This window comes from Schistocerca cancellata, chromosome 1 (assembly GCF_023864275.1).
Source record: "Schistocerca cancellata isolate TAMUIC-IGC-003103 chromosome 1, iqSchCanc2.1, whole genome shotgun sequence".
Taxonomy (NCBI): domain Eukaryota; kingdom Metazoa; phylum Arthropoda; class Insecta; order Orthoptera; family Acrididae; genus Schistocerca; species Schistocerca cancellata.
In genome coordinates this window covers 376,181,557-376,199,063 of record NC_064626.1, presented here as the reverse complement: position 1 = coordinate 376,199,063, position 17,507 = coordinate 376,181,557, and the positions used below count along the sequence as shown (strand labels likewise).

General features: G+C 39.1%; 1 protein-coding gene across 3 annotated transcripts in view; it reads left to right on the top strand.

Moving 5' to 3' along the window:
- The first annotated feature begins 351 nt into the window (after window positions 1-351).
- The window catches only part of LOC126174936 (CD2-associated protein-like), an 87,743-nt gene continuing 70,587 nt past the window's right edge, over window positions 352-17,507 (top strand). The window contains exons 1-5 of one of the 3 annotated variants that reach the window (XM_049921404.1): window positions 352-493; window positions 632-706; window positions 1,354-1,408; window positions 1,484-1,620; window positions 4,364-4,547. In XM_049921404.1, the coding sequence (XP_049777361.1) occupies window positions 1,381-1,408; window positions 1,484-1,620; window positions 4,364-4,547 (349 nt within the window). In that variant the 5' untranslated portion in view covers window positions 352-493; window positions 632-706; window positions 1,354-1,380. Of the gene's footprint in view, window positions 494-631; window positions 802-886; window positions 1,151-1,353; window positions 1,409-1,483; window positions 1,621-4,363; window positions 4,548-17,507 lie in introns of those variants that run through there. The other 2 variants (XM_049921396.1, XM_049921412.1) reach the window with 2 other exon arrangements.

The window sequence follows — 17,507 nt, the reverse complement described above, 5'->3', positions numbered from 1 at the left end:
GTTGCGATAAATGACTGACGACAATATGTCTTTCGATAGCGTAGCGCTAAAGAATCTCTGATACATTTTTTTTAAATTTTTGTCTTAATTAAATCGAGGTCGTACCCGGAAAAATAATTACGTTTTCAATCTTTTACTGTGCAATGGATCTGCGGTGCAGTGATCTGCACGAGAGAAGCAGTTCCCATGAACCCAATGAGTACCTCTTCCAGTGTCACTGCAATGTAATCGTTACCATGACAACGGGATCCGCGACTCAGCGCAGGAAAGTCAAAACACATCATTTCACAGAGCCTCCAGTGAGGGCAACTACACTCGGTAGTCTTCATGCTATATTCTTTGGTGGACACTGTGTGTTGTGAATATGGCACACTTGTTTACGTATGATATCATTTGGGCAGGGCCGTCGTGTCAGGTGTGATGTAGTCCTGTCGCACCTACATGGAACGTTTAAAGAGGATTTCCCGCCAGTAATTCATATGCGTCAAAATGGGTTAGTACAATCGATAGATAAGTTACACATCACTGATATATATGTTGCTGTTATCTTAAGCGATAAGGATGGCATCAGAGAGTGGATGCTAAAGTAAACGCAATGAAGAGTAGAAGATACTGTTTTAACTTTTTTTAGGAACATCAAGAATAGAAGCAGTCGTCGAATTTGACTACGTGGCTCAGGAGCCCGATGAACTGACGCTGAGGAAAGGTGATGTTATTACCAACATCAAAACACAACCAGGAGGATGGTGGGAGGGCACTTTAGGAAACAAGAGAGGAATGTTTCCTGACAATTTCGTCAAGGTTGGGAAGCATGTGCAAAATAATTTATTTATGACAATCACTGTTCTGTTTTACTGACTGTGCGCTGTCCAGCGACCCAAATCTTTAGATGATGACAGACACTGATTTCATGTCATTAAATTATTATTTTGCGACCATCTGTGTTAATTGCGAAGTTGCAAGTGGAACTTAAAGCAGCAAGTGATAGTCTCCAGCAAAAGTGTGACTTTAAAACGAATTAGCTCAGCTTGTAACTGTGAAATTATGGGAGATGTTTTTCCTGATACTAACATGTAGTGTTTTGTGGACAAAGTATATTTAAATATCTGCTGTGAGAAACAGGTTATGTTGTTGTAAACAAACATACAGTGTACGCATCAACCAACTAACAAGAAGTAGCACACTTCACACTTTTCATAGCATTTGAGACATACTGCACTATACTTAACATGGGTGCCAATGACACATAGTGACAGTTATTATTAGTCTCTTTCTGTTACTGAAATACTATCATAAACTGCAGAATAAGAACTGTATGTGTTTAACAACATTTACATGAAATATTTATTTCAGGTTGTTTCAGAGCCACCTGACAGCAGAATGTCAAATGATGTCGCTTTGAGGCCAGGTAAGATTTAGTGTAAGACAAAAATTCCACTAGATCCTGGATAGGCAAGGTATAATATTTTTCAATTTGTTCCAGTTAGGGGAAGAAAGTGCAAGGTCCTTTTCAGCTATGCTCCTGTCAACGAAGATGAGTTGGAATTACAGGTTGATGATATTATCCATGTCATTACAGAAGTTGAAGAAGGCTGGTGGAAAGGAAGACTTCGAGATAGGGTGAGTAGATTGTGTATACTGATTACAAAGCATGAATCTGTTTTCTTTGTTGCTTCAGACCTTACCAACTTGTTTATAAGAGGAGGCACTGAACTGTAGGTAAATCTAAAAACAAGATGAGCATTATAGCATTATTTTTCTGAGCATATTTTTTAGGTGGGATGAATATTACACTCTGAGCATTATCATATAGGTGTAATAGTTTTCTCAACAGAGACTAATCTGCCTATAACCAGTGCCAAATCCACATTGTCCTAGAGTTGTTGAGAGAGTTAAGAGGGTTGCAAGTAGTGGAATGTTTGGAATTGAAACAGTAGTAGTATCACTTTTTGAAATCACCACAAAGAATGGGAATTATTGTATGTACCAAGAAGGTGAAGACCATTGTTCAAATGTTGACATAACTCTTCCTGGGAACAAACACGAAAGCTCTTAACAAGAAGCAGCTACACTATGAAGCAAGTTCCTGGATTTTAGAATTTTTGGTAAAAATCCTCAAAAATAGATTTTTAAATATGTACAATGGAGAGCTCATATTTTCTGTTTACACTGTCTGTATTTGTAAAATGTATTCTTCAGATGGGAAAAACACACTGAAAACTACTGCAATAATAATCCAAAATTGGAACACACAGTTAACAGAACAAAATAGACCCAACACAAATACTGTAGACTAAATATGAAATAATTACAATAATGCAGAAATTAAATGCATGATTGAATGTGTACCAATCACCCCCCCCCCCCCCCCCTGGGAGTGCAGATTGACATGGGGCTAACAGAGAAGAAATGTTCACATGCAGTTAACTGTGATGGAGTGGATTTGGGAAGAGGGAAGATGACAAAAACCTTCATTCTACAGTTTTATTTTTGAAACATAAATACAGAAACCTACTTCATATTTGTCTCTTCTATTGTTTGGCAGTATGCTTAAGCTATTTGTATTTTATTGTGAGCCCTGTTGCACTCAAAAGTGCTTTCCGGCTTGAGTACAAAAAGCAAAATACTGTAACTGATTTCTATGTAAGAAAGGAACAGGGGTCACAGAAAAGAAGTGTTCTGTTTGTTGAATAGGCCATAAATGTTACTATTGAGACATGTATTGCTGTTGACCTATTAAACAGTTGAATAAGAGGGGCAGACAAGAAGAATGGTAAGCTAATTCAAAGGTACACTAAAAAGGAATGAGGCAGTTAAAACATACAGTTAAGACAGTCTTAAAAATTTGAATTTCCGTACTGGTGCCGGGAAAGGGAGTGTGTCCTACTTTGACACTATATTCAAGTCTGACAGTTATACAGTTGCTTACTTGTTTCCATTATTTTGTTGTTACTGAAACACTGTAGGTGTATTATCAGTGGTTCTGTTCATCTTGCTTATCAAACAAATGCACTTTTGATTAGTATACTTGAATTAAAATGCAGAACTTAAAAGTTCTATACACATTCACTGTTACAACTCTGAACTTGTTCTGGTGGGGTGTGATTTTAATTTTTAACAACATAAGTAAATTTTTAGTCAGGTATGTTCTTCAGACACAATGTAACTTACTTGCTAAACCTCCAGACATTTTACCTGAGTTAAATTTTTTTTGCCAAACTGATTGCAACATGCCTGAAATGTCTTAAACTGCTGTACAGATTCTTGTTCGGGGTCAGAAAGCTTAGTCAGGGTATTTTAAAAGCTTCATATTTATTTGATTCTCAGAAGTAAAAACATAGATATCACACCTGGAAAATGCTGTGACCTTGCAGTGGCCCAACTTTACCTATCCACCAGCTTGAAAGTGTGTACATGAGCAAATTGTAGATTTTTTTAGGGTAATGTGACAGTGTCACATTCTTGACCTTCCTTGTCAGTTTGTGGGATAAAAAATATTTTACATCTTAGGATATACTAATCTGCTGAAAGTGGAAAGATCTTTAAACTTAACTGGTGCCTAAGGCTTTTTTCTCACTGTACCACATATGGCTTAAAAACAGATGAAGTTATTCATTGCTACAGTCCAGTGGTGGTGAAACATAAAAGTGGAAAGTTGACTCATCATTTAGGATAAAATCCTTGTTTCTCCCGAAGGTGTGTTTATAATTTCTTGTGAAATTGTGAATCTGCATGCTGTAAGATGCAAACATTTTCTGAGTACACACTAAAAAGTTGCCTGGAAAATGCCCAGTTCGAGAGATGCGAATTGCCTCACTTTGTGGGATAGTATACGAAGTTCTCTCTCTCTCTCTCTCTCTCTGTCCCCATCTGCTGGGCATGAACCACCTGACAATTTCCTGTGTCATGTGTACCAGTGGCTCCCAAATATACATTTGTGCCACTCATGAATTGTGTGTTTATGAGAAGGGTTTCTACTATATGTTATATGACATTTCAGTTTTATGATAATGATGGTCTTTGCCTTCCAGTGAAGATAGATAACTACTATGTAATTACCTGGGGCAATAACTAGTTGTGAGCTTTGGTTTTTAGTGCATGATAAAGTGTAGAACTCATTGTCAGTTCATTTATGTAACTGTTATTAACTTCTACAAATATTAGTGGATATGCATAAGAAAAAGTCCTGATTTTTATTGGACTACTTTGTTCTTACTTGTTACATTTTAATTGTGGTCTATTGAGTAGTGCACAATGCAGAGTGGGCTTTGTGAGGAAAAAAGAGAGAAAACAATGTATGTATCAAATGACTTTCATTTCAGTAGCAGTTAGTTTTTAATTATATATAACTTTAATATTTCAGGTAGGAGTATTCCCATCAAATTTTGTAGCTGAAATAGAGGAAAAGACTGTTAGCAGCAGCCCATATATTAGTGCCAGCACTGCATCACCACCAACAGCTACAACAGCAAGTGGGTCTACGACGACAGCAACTACTACAGCTTCGTTGCCGCATGAGATGAAACCTGCTCATAGAGAAGAAGCGAGTATGTATTTGCATATTGTTTCAAAAGGTTAGATAATTGTTGTCAAGTTTGGATAGGAAAAAAGCTTCATCACACAAATGTAAACAGAAAACCAGATACAGATTAGCTTTTGAAATTAGAGTGAGGTTTCTTCATCTGAAAAAGACAGTAAGTTTTTGGAGGATGTGATGCTAATTGGGAATTTAGCAATTTTGTCACTCTGCTAAAGGCTAAATCAGACACAACAAGATAGCACCTATCCCGCACCTTCTACCTTAAAAAAAAAAACTGCAATGCAATGTTAGCAACACCCAACTTTTGAAAATCTAAAGAATTAAAAAGGATAGAGGGTAATCCAAACGTACAAAATTCAGAGTGCTACTGAATTAACTCCCACATTTGGTGGATCTCTAATCCAGAGGGCTGGTTTTTTTTAATTCTTTAATTTAAAAATACAGCTATGGTGTTGTGTGTCTGCTAGGTAATTAGCTTCTTTCTACTGATAATGGTTTCAGGTGGACGAGCAGGGTTGAAATGTTGAACAATAACCATCTTTATTGGGTCACACAGAATATTCCGTATATAGACCTACTTGACTTAGTCAGCCTCCTCAGGAAAAGTCATTGCGGAAAACTCAAGAAATCAGAAACATTGAATTACATTCTGCGAATGGAAACCACTGAATTAACATTAAAACAAAAACAGTCTTGCTGACTACAGACCATTTGAACACCAAATAATAGTGAGGAAGTCAAATACACAACATTCAGAATACAGCATTTTCAACTTCTCGTGGCGTAATGAATAGTCCATTAAATTTCGGGAGTACAGCCACGCAAAAAACATTTCCTCCACTGATATTTCGGCTGCTTATCATTTGGCCATCCTCAGAGTAACAAGACTGATGACAAGATGCCAAGCATGGCCTTATATGCTCCACTGCTACTGCACGTGCCGGTCAGCAGCAAAGAAATACGCTTACTCATGTGCTGCCTGTGTCGAAGGCTTACAGACATTAGATTCACTATTGATGTATGATTGGTGGCAGTGACACCATGATGACTTCTCTGCAGTTTAATTACCCCAAGAGCCGGATTCCATACTTTGTCCAAATTAAAACTGTTATGTCTATTTATTAAATTATTAGCTAATCTAATCTGTATAGCTTCCTTGAAGAAGACAGATTCCCAAAACAGAGGTGGATGTTAAAATATTCACATCACTGTCATTCATGGAATGACCTGTATCCACACAATGTTCGGTCACAGCTGACTTGTCTGGCTGTGTTAAGCGTGTGTATCTTCGATGCTCCACACATCTCATGAACGGTGCGTGTTGTTTGGCCTATGTACAACTTCTCAGAATTTCCACAAGGAATCTGATACACACCCGCTTTATGAAGCAGTAAATCATCCTTCACAGAGCAGAGTAAAGCCACAATCTTTGAGGGGGGGGGGGGGGGATAGGGGGTCGGAAGATCACCTCAACACAGTGTTTCTCAAGAATACGGCCTATCTTTGAGGAAAGAGCATCCATATAGGTTCACAAACTTATTTTTCTGCCAAATATTTAGCTTCCTTATTAAAACCACTGATAGGAAAATGTAGTCACCGCATTCATAATTCTATGGATTTTATTCAGAGACTTAGCAATGACAGGCTAAATAGTACGAATGTGCTTGTTAGTTTTGACGTTGTATCGTTATACACCAAGCTACCTTTAAAGCAGCTACAATCACTTAGTAGTGGAAAGGCTTCAGGTCTAGATGAGATACCTATAAGATTCTATAATTATGTGAAAGAACTTGCTCCACTTATAGTAGGAATTTATCGTAGATCGCTTGAGCAACAAAAGGTACCTAAAGACTGGAAAAAAGTGCAGGTCATTCTTGTTTTAAGGAAGGCCGTAAGACAGATCCACACAATTATACACCTATAGTGTTGATGTCGATGTCTTGTAGAATTATGGAACATGTTTTATGCTCAAGAATTATGACGTTCTTGGAAAATGCTGGGTAGATAGAAAAAGTAATGAACAGGTCTTAAGAGAAGTGAATGAGAACAAAACGCTGCTAAATTATATAGGAAGAAGAAAATCAAAAATGATAAGGCACATAACGAGACACAACCAGTTTCTAAAGAATGTATTTGAAGGAAAAGTTTTAGGGGGAAAAAACCAAGAGGCAGACCAAGAGCAATTTATTTTAATAACGTCAAAGAAGGTATGGGGATAAAATCGTAAGAAGAATTGAAGAGGATGACAATGGAGAGAGGGACATGGCTAAATCGACAAGGCATAGCCTTTAGTTTATGATGCTGGTGGAAAATGAACAGCTCCTCTATAAAAATCAACATGGATTCCACAGACCGAGATCTTGCAGAACTCGGCTCGCTCTGTTCCTCCATGAGATACACAGCGCAGTGCAAAATAGCGCTCAGGCTGGTGCCATGTTCCTTGATTTCAGTAAGGCATTTGACATTGTCCCACATTGCCGTTTAATGAAAAAAATATGAGCTTATGGAGTATTGGAGCAGACCTGTGATCCAATTCAAAACTTTCTTGGTCTTAAAGGAACTAAATCAACAGATGTAAAGGTAATATCTGGAGTACCACAGGGAAGTGTGATAGGACTGTTGCTGTCCACAATATATATATAAATGATCTAGTAGAAAGTGTGGGATGCTCTTTAAGGCTATTCACAGATGATGCAGTTGTTTATATCAAGGTAGCAATACCAGAAGATGGGTAGAATTTGCAGAGTGACCTGCAGAGAATTGATGAATGGTGCAGACTATGGCAGCTGACCCTGAACATCAATAAATGTAACATATTGTGCATTCATAGGAAAAGAAATCCACTACTGTACAGCTACACTTTTGATGACAAACAGCTGGAGACAGCATCTGCCGTAAAATATCTAGGCATCCTTAAATGGAATGACCAAATAAAACATGGTTGGAAAAGCAGACAACAGATTCAGATTCATCAGAAGAATCTTGAGGAAATGAACTCATCCACGAAATAAGTGGCTTATTAGGCACTTGTTTTCCCGATTCTTGAGTATTGTTCATCTATCTGGGCTCCCTATCAGGTATAACTGATAGAGAAGATCCAACGAAGAGCGGTGTGTTTCATCACAGGATCATTTTGCTGGCGAGAGAGCATTACAGAGATGCTAAACAAACTCCATTGACAGGCATTAAAAGATACACATTGTGCATCACGGAGAGATTTACTACTGAAATTTTGGGACAGCACTTCTCGGAAGGAGTCAGACAACATATTACCCCCCCCCCCCCCCACATACGTCTCACATATTGACCACTAGGAGAAAATTTGAGAAATTGGAGCCAATACAGAGGCTTACCAACAATAATTCTTCTCATACACTAGTTGCGAGTGGAACAGGTTTGGAGGGATCAGATAGTGGTTCTGAAAGTACCCTCCACCACACACCATTAGGTGGCTTGTGGAGTATGATGTAGATGTAGAGATGTAAAGGACTTTTTCTCTCTTATCAGCCAACATTTTGATAAGAACATTATGGCCTCATTTGAACACGTGCTTTTATCATCTTATTTTCAGTTTAATTGTGAATTTTATCAGCAGGTTGATGGCATTTCTATGGGAAGCCCCCACTCCCCTCTCATAGCTAATTTATTCATGGAAGACTTCGAGGACAAGGCACTGGACTCGGCAAGATTTAAACCAATGGTCTCCTGGAGGTACGTGGATGACACATTTCTGGTATGGCCAAACGGGATGGATGAATTACATCAATTTCTTGAGCATTTGAATTCTATCCATGCTGGCATCAAATTTACTATGGAAATAGAAAAAGGGTGCCTCCCCATTTTGGATGTTGTTGTTGGCTGTAAAGTTGATGACACATTAGGACATGCCTTATGTCGGAAACCAACACACACAAATCTATATCATCATGCCAGTGCCTGCCATCACCCTTCACAGAACATAGGTGTCCTTGAGACCTTAGTGCATAGTGTGCACTGTATATCCAATAAGGATAATTTGCAAGAAGACCTCACATTTCTCAAGAGCATTTTTAAAGCAAATGGATTTTCTCTGCAACAAATTCATAGAGCTTTCAATGCAAAACCTAGAATACAGGTATTTGATGGGGAAGAAGATAGTAACTCCTTCAGATCAACTGTGTTTTTGCCCTATATGGGTGCTCTTTCCTCGAAGATAGGCTGTATTCTTGAGAAACACTGTTAAGATTATCTTTGGCCCCCCACGAAGATTGCAGCTTTACTCAGCTCTGTAAAGGATGACTTACCGCTTCGTAAAGCGGGTGTGTATCAGGTTCCTTGCAGGAAATTGTGAGAAGTTGTACATAGGTCAAACAACGTGCACCATTCATGAGAGATGTGTGGAGCATCGAAGATACACACGGTTATCACAGCTAGACAAGTCAGCTGTGGCTGAACATTGTGTTGATACAAGGCGTTCCATGAACCACAGTGATGTGAAGATTTTAACATCCACCTCTTCGTTTTGGGATTTTGTCTTCAAGGAAGCTACAGAGATTAGATTAGCTAATAATACCTGTGGATGAAATTTTATCTGTGTGGCTGCATACCCAAAAGTTAATGGACTATTCAGAATGCTCTTCATGGAAACATGCAAGATTTTATTGGAATTTCTTGTCAAAGAATGGGAAAATTGGTGCACCAGAAATTTTAGATTCTCCCGTACAAAATAATTGATGATACAGTTCAATAATGATTTTTTGTTGACAATTCTCATGAATTCCACAGTTGTTTGTACCATTGATTACTGAGTATTTGTTGCAGTGCTTCATATACTGGGCACACATTTGATTGAAGCATATTCAGATCAACCATCTGCCTTTATGAAATGAAACAACTATAAGTGAGGAAGAAAATGATTAATGTAAAGAGATAGGAAATTGTAGATGGCATTAAAGGGAGCTCTGGTTCTGGAAATGCTCCAGATGACACACAGTAAATGTTGGTGTTAAGTGCTGGTTTTGTTTAAGGAATCTTAAACTTTCCTACAGTCAGTAGATTACCAGTTGCTTGTAGTGTTCCAGTACACTGGTATTATTTTCATCAATTTGAAGTTAATAGTATATCTGATATACAAGACATGTTAAGAAAGTAAATGTACTAGATTCTCATACCTTTTTAGAAAAAGTGCACTTGAAAAAATTACAAGAATTTGCTGATACAGTTGTTTATTATTTTTCCACATAATTACCATGTAGTTCAGTGCATATGGTGGGCCATGGCACAAGCTTCTGTGTCCTCCTTGAAGAACTCTGCTGACATCTCTCTCCCCTCCCCCCCCCCCCCCTCCACCTACCTTCAGAATTTTTCTGTGCCTGCTTGTTAGTTGAAAATTTAATTCCGCTCATGTGTATCTTCAGGAAGGTGAAAAGATGATAAACTGAACCTACCAAGTCAGGAGAGTACATGGGGTGGGGAGAAACTGGGTTCAAACGTCTCAACCAAATGAGTAACAAGAGTGCCTTGGTGGTCATGGCAGTATAAGGAGGCGTTTTTGTGCAAGAAGCATATGCCTGTCATCATTCCCCTTGGTTTGTTTTGCATGCTCCTGTAGAATTTTTTTTAAGCGTCTCGCAATATTGTTTTGCATTGAGAACACTTGAGACCATGATTTCTTTGCCAGAATTTGTAGTTTTGAATTTTTCGGCAGATTGGAATTGGTGTTACACAATTGTGACAACAGTCTTCTAACTTGGGCGTATAACGAGCCACCAATGTCTCATCTCCAGTGACAATAGGGCTCAGAAACTCCTTGCCTTCAAATTCAAGTCGCTTAAGAAACCTGCAGGTACTATTGACCTGATTTTTCATGTGCTGCACTGTCGGCTATTTTGGGACCCATCTTGTGCATAGTTTTCAGTATCTCAGCTTTTCTATGAGCATCTTCTATAATAGAGTTCTGGATAACTGGAAACATCACAGGAATTTCAAGCACTGTCAATCAACAGTCTTCATGATCCAATTCCTCAATTTCTTGCACCAACTTGTAAGTCATCCATTCATCTGTTAGTCTTAAGATTTGTTCTGCTTTCAGTAAATTCCCTACACCACTTATGCACTCTTTCTGGTGATAACACCTTTACCATAAACTACTTCAATTCACAAAAAAATTTGTTTGGTATTATTCCTTCTGCAAATAAAGAGTGAATCACAGCAAATGGCTCTCACTTTCTGGAATTTCTTACCGACAGCTTTCACACAGCTGGACACCACAAAACAAGTTTACATTCTACTGTGTTCTTGCGATGCTCACTCTGGCCCAGGGATCCCCCTCTACCTACCAGTTTGTTAAACCTCAAAGAAAACCTCAGCCTCTTACGGTTACAGTACACGTGATTTTCTGAACATGTGTTGTATCTAACAATTTTCTAAATCTCATCCCAACTTCACAGGTATTCGCCTACATTCTAATAATAACCAGTACATCTTTCAATATATGTCAGTTATAACAACAGACAGCAGCACTTGATTGTGCCTTCTGCTGCCCTTCCATTTAAAACAGTGGTTCCTAACCTTTCCAGACAGTTACCCCTGGATGCAGTCGCGTATTAGCTAGAGATCAGATATGAGCTCTGTGTGCACGCTTTAAACTCACCAGTGGGTCCTATGACATCATCTCTGAACTCTGTATCTCCATACATTGGAGACTCAACTTCAGTCTCCACTGCTGCCTGTTTAACTGAAAACTTGTCACTTGCGTCTTGTCAGGTGCAAGTGGGTTGTACCATCATAAAAAGGAGAATGGGGTAAACTAAAGTTTGGGGTACTATCCCCATCAGCATGGCCCCATGACACAGCTATGCAATAAACTTAAAGCATGCTGCAGGTGAAAAATAGGTCCACAATGTGTCTTACAATTGAAATACATGGTTGTAGCTCTATCATAAGTTGCATTGGGAAGTATCTTTTTTTATTTCTTGATGATTAGTTTTGGACGCAAGTGCCCATCTTTAAACCATCCTCAAAAGTGACAGATACGGGCAATAGCTGACGTGCAAAAACTGCCGCTGCAGTAATCAAAGCTGCGCTATGGCCAACTCAAGAACAGTAAAACACACCACATGGGATGGACATTGGAGAGCTACAGTTACGTTATGATTATTATATACCATTATAGTGACTGGTCAGTTGGCAGTGAATACTGTTCTGTTTATACAAACATTTAGGTAAGTGTGGTGATAGATAAATAAAACACACTTACTACAGTCTTCAAAAAGTTAGATAAATAAGTGAGAAGCCACACAACTCACTATCAGCCCATAAATGCAAGTTGTCATGGCCAAAAGAAAACATACATAGTGCATTTTTTGGTTGCTAAGACATAGTGACGTTGCTGTGTGTCCAGTTTCATATGACAGAGCACGTTTTCTCATGGTGGTGGTGATGGTGGAATAAACAATAATACAACCAATTTCTTTCTGTTGGATGATACCTATAGATTTTTTGTTTGAAGCAGGGTCTATAGCAGCTGACACTCTCCAGACATCTCTCACTTTAATGAGATATTGAGTATTTGTTAGGTATGTCACACTTCCACTGCCATAGACGCTCAGTACAAAGCATGAAGAACATGTGTAGTGGATGGACTATGTGGGGATCTATAACCTCCAGTACATCGTGTCACACATTTATGATAACTTTTGAAAAAAAAATTACAATGATTTAAAAGTATTTTAGTTTTATGATTGAAACTCAGGAGAACCCTTATTGTTCCTACCCTATCAGAATATTTCATTTTACCTCTGAGGGTAGTTACCCGAAGTTGGGAGCCATTGTTTTGAAATAGCCTCCCACCCTACAACCTGTCACATGTGAGGACCATATCTCTTTTGATACCTAGTGAGATGACACAGTAGGAAGACAGTGGAAATGCATTTGGGAGGTCAGTTGTTCAAATCCTCATCCAGCCATCCAGCTTTGCATATTCTTAGATAACTCGCTTAAAAATTTAAATGAGACAAGGGGATTTAGATAAGTTAGTAGTATAAAATATATTGTATCCTAAAAACTACAGAAATGACAAATGTTGCAGTTAGCAAATCACAGAAATATATTAATTCACCGACAGCTGTAAATTTAAATGAACTGTTGTTGGAATGGGCATTGTTTAAGATGGCATTGAACATCAGACAGAATGGCATGAATTTCAAAGAGCTGGTAGAACCATTAGTGTTTGTGAGATGAATGAAGAAAGTCCTCTTATGGATTTAATCATAGAATACGCCACTGGTATTCTCCTGTACACATTTGATTGCGAGCGAGGGTTTTGTTGCTTGAACGATATAAGAAAAGAAATCAGCTATTGTCTTTCTTTGGAAAGAGCAAACTTCTGATGATTACTATTGAAAGACTATCTCACAATGACTTCGATTTTGAAAAGGCATTCACTGTGTGTAGTTTCCATAAAAACAGATATATTCTGTTGTGATATGATATAATGTAATACAAAATACACAAATCAGTACCAGCAGTATCATTTATAAAATTTTCTGCTGGCAGTATTTTGCACAAATGTAAATTTAGATTTGTGCCTTTTTGTGACGTTATTTCATGTTCTAGCTTAAACCAGGCTTCCAACCTACATCATACCAGGCAATCAGTTTCAAGATAGGTAACTCTTGGCACAAAAAAAAATTCCCAACCTTGTTTGCATCGAGCAACTTCTTCTGCATCAGAGGGATCACAATGTTCACTTTCCTTACTACAAGGCAAGTTACTGTCACCCAACTATCTACACAGATCTTTTGTCCCTTTTCAACTTATTTCAGTGCCTTGTTGTTTGTGTCCTAGTGTACACAGCTACTGATGAACCTCGCACATTCACACATCTCCCATAACTTACTCCACGTGACATAAAAACTAATTTTATAGACATAACAGTTGTCGGGCACCGGGAGTCCGCTTCCGTCAACTGCTCCATTCTCTTTCCTTCCGCTTTCCTAAAACCTTCTTGACAACTTGGGGTACATCACCACCTTGGCTCCGTCCCCGGATCTGCCTGCTCCGTGACCTTTGTCGATTTCCCAAGGATGGTACCCCTTCACTTGTTTATCGTCGGGCATTTGCTGCTCTATGTGCACAAATGACGGAAGCCACATTTATTTACACCGATGGCTCGAAAACATCGTTAGGTGTAGGGAGTGCCTATGTTGTTGGCGACACCCCAAATCACTTTCGGCTTTCCGACCAGTGTTCGGTCTATACTGCGGAGCTTTACGCTGTTCTCCGGGCTGTCCACTACATCCGCCGCCATCAGCGGATACAGTACGTTATCTGCTCCGATTCTCTCAGCTCTCTCCTCAGTCTCCAAGCTCTTTACCCTGTGCACCCTCTGGTCCACCGGATTCAGGACTGTCTGCGCTTGCTCCACCTGGGGGGCGTCTCGGTGGTGTTCCTCTGGCTCCCGGGACACGTTGGTATCTACGGAAATGAGGTGGCCGATATTGCAGCCAAGCCTGCAGTCTCTCTTCTTCGGCCAGCTATTCCATAGATTCCCGTCGCCGATCTACGGAGCGTTTTATGTTGTCGTGTTGTTCATTTATGGCACGAGCACTGGTCGACACTTCCCCAAAATAAATTGCGGGACGTGAAAACTCTTCCTTGTGCTTGGACTTCTTCCTCCCGAACGCGTCGTTGGGAGGAGGTAATTTTAACTAGACTCCGGATAGGGCACTGTCTTTTTAGCCATAGACATCTTTTAAGCGGCGATCCTCCCCCACTCTGTCCCCACTGCTCTCAGTTGTGGACGGTAAGACACCTTTTAATTGAGTGCCCCTATTTTACTCCATTACGCGCCCGTCTACAGCTGTCGCCTGATATATTGTCAATTTTAGCAGATGACACGCGATCGGCCGATCGCGTTCTAGAGTTCATTCGTGCCAGTGAAATGTCGTCAGTCATTTGAAGTTTTTTTTTGGGACAACCAACCTCCTTCTGTAGTGAATTTTTAAACCTTCCTTCTGCTTTTAGCTTCTCCAATTTTATGACTTTCGTTCCCATTGCTGCTAGTTTCCGTTTTCGTTTTTTTACTGTTTCCTAAGTCACAGACCGGGTGCTAATGACCTTAGCAGTTTTGCGCCCTAAAACCATAACAAAAAAAAAAAAAAACAGTTGTTATGCAACAACTGTTCAGCTTTGTGTTACTGTTAGAGGGGGTGAGCATGAGCATGTGACTCGCTCATTAATTGTGACCTTGGCATCTCCTCAGGAGTGGAATGGCAAGTAACTCATGGCGTGAATACAAGAACTTGTGAGCAAGGCAACTCAGGCATGTTCATAGGGAATGGAAAGTAGGTAAGGTGTGATAAGTACACATTTAATGAATACATTTCACTGTCATACATGTTTAATGAATATGTGCCACTGTCGTACATGTTTAATTAATACACTCCACCGTCATAATATTTTGACCTTTGATATGCTAAGTAAAGTTCCAGTAGACAGTAAATAATTCAGGAGTAAATGAGACCACTTGCCGAATAGTAGAAGTGTTGAGACATCGACAGGAACACAGAAAAGACTGGAAACTATCTAGTTCTCAGAGAAATCCTTTAATGAGAGCATACACACGTGCGTGCACGCGAGTGTATGCACACACACACACACACACACACACACACACACACACACACTCTCTCTCTCTCTCTCTCTCTCTCTCTCTCTCTCTCTCTCTCTCTCTCTCTCTCTCTCTCTCTCTCTCTCTCTCTCTCTCTCTCTCTCTCTCTCTTATATGTGCTAGTCGATGACTCAATACTTCTGCTATTTGGTGAATGGTTTCCTGTATGCCTAAGTTCTTTTGATCGTCGCATTTTCTTCCCCTTTTGCTTACAAACAGTACAGTATCAAAAAAAGCCATACTTCTCATGCATGCCTAGAAGCAAAATTTTTGCATGCTACAATCATAGTCAATGTTACTAAGTTACTTCATGAAGGCTTACTGAACATTTTTTAAGTTGTTGCATACAAATAATGCTTGGCATCACTCTCTTTGCCGCATAATGTAGCCCACTGGTTTGCTTTTGTAGTTCATTCCAGTCATTTTGTAATTTGAATTGCAGACCTTCCGTCAACAGCTTTGGTTTTCCACGGAATCATTTATCCATTGCTTTGGTTTCCTGAGGGTTTATAAATTTGGCTTCTGTAACTTTGTAACTTCGGAGCAGCACTTGGCAAAAATTCTTTGCACTTCCATCTAGGTTGATCCAGAGCACAATGAAGGTGCCATGGATTTTCCTTAGATAGGCTACCTTGCTTTATTCTAGGTCTGCTAACTTTCAGAGTGTTCCACACAACTAAAAGCATCACTTTGTCACAATCTGATATTGAATATAGCATTTATAAGTATTAGTTCTGTCAAATACAGTTCACTGTGTTATTCTCTTACTTACCACTTCAGAATAATGCAACAAATTTTTCAAAACTAGAGCGAAAGGAAAAAGCAGTGACGAAAATATTACACTGATTATTCCCCAAGTGGTCCCAGGCTGAAACTTGGTGGTCAATTGCTTTGGTAAATAAGAAATAGTATTCATATTTTTGGATGAAATCAAAGAAAACCTTTTTAAAAATCCAATATCAAAATTTACTTCCAGCTGCTCCCGCCACCCCCTCAAAAAAAAATAAAAAAAAATTGCAACATCTGGTGATATCCGCAAGCCTTCCCAATTTAGTTTTCTCAGTTTGTATTAAACCAGGATATACCTAAAAGACAATAAGTGTAAACTCATCAATTTTAATAATTTTAGCATGCTACTTTTCAGAAACTTCATGAGGTAACTAGATACCTCGACATTCTCATTTCAAATGGCTGTTAAAGTGAACAAGGAAATCTTCAGAAATATCTGACAACATTGACTTGAGCACATAATTCATTTGCCATGTAATGACACAAATTTGTATTACAATTAAACAACTAGTATCTTGAAATCATCCCAATTGGAACTATCCCACCTTATTCTAGACCTGTCCAGTAGAATGTAAGTTTGTTGACTTTAATAGAATATCCTCTTTCATCGTTGTAGCACTGTGATAAACGGCACCAGATTGTCAGTGTGTTTCATGGGCTCAGTGGGACCTATAGGCATCAATGTGCCTGGTGTCTATCACCAGCTGCTTTCTTACTGCAACTTGTGGCTGCATGCATAGGACGCTACAGTGACAAGCTTACAGGCTAGCCTCAGGGATGAGATACCCACTTCGAGCTGCCATATGGGTCACTTAGTTGACAGTGAGAATGAATGAACATTTCCATGTACTGGTAAAGTATAGTAGCTACGACGTTTGTGCCTAGTTTACCTCCAAACATAACTAAGCAAGAAGATTGCAGATAAGAATTTGTTCTGTAACATTTGCTCATTTTATTCCATCCACATGCTGTATATTTGTGATATTTTCCTGTCATCGTCCATTTCTCTTAACTTCTCTCACCGTCTGTCTGTCCATGTTTCGTTGTGCAACACACAACTTTTTATTTTTACTTTTTACTTTTACCTTAAAATGTATAGCTTTCATTGTTGTTTTCCTCCAACATTTGTGTATTAACATGTCTTTTGTTTTCTATTTTTGTTTCCTCTGTCTCTCTATCCTTACCTTTTCTTTATGGTAGAAAATTCTTTGGTGGAATATAAATAATGGAAAGAATAAAGGCAACATCTCACCATATACACTATGTGATCAAAAGTATCCAGACACCTGGCTGAAAATGACTTAAGTTTGTGCCGCCCTCCATCGGTAATGCTACAATTCAGTATGGTGTTGGCCCACTCGTAGCCTTGATGATAGCTCCCACTCTCACAGGCATATGTTCAATCAGGTGCTGGAAGGTTTCTAGGGCAGTGGCAGCCCATTCTTCACGGAGTGCTGCACTGAGGAGAGGTATCAATAACTGTCTGTGAGGCCAGGCATGAAGTTGGCGTTACAAAACATTCCAAAG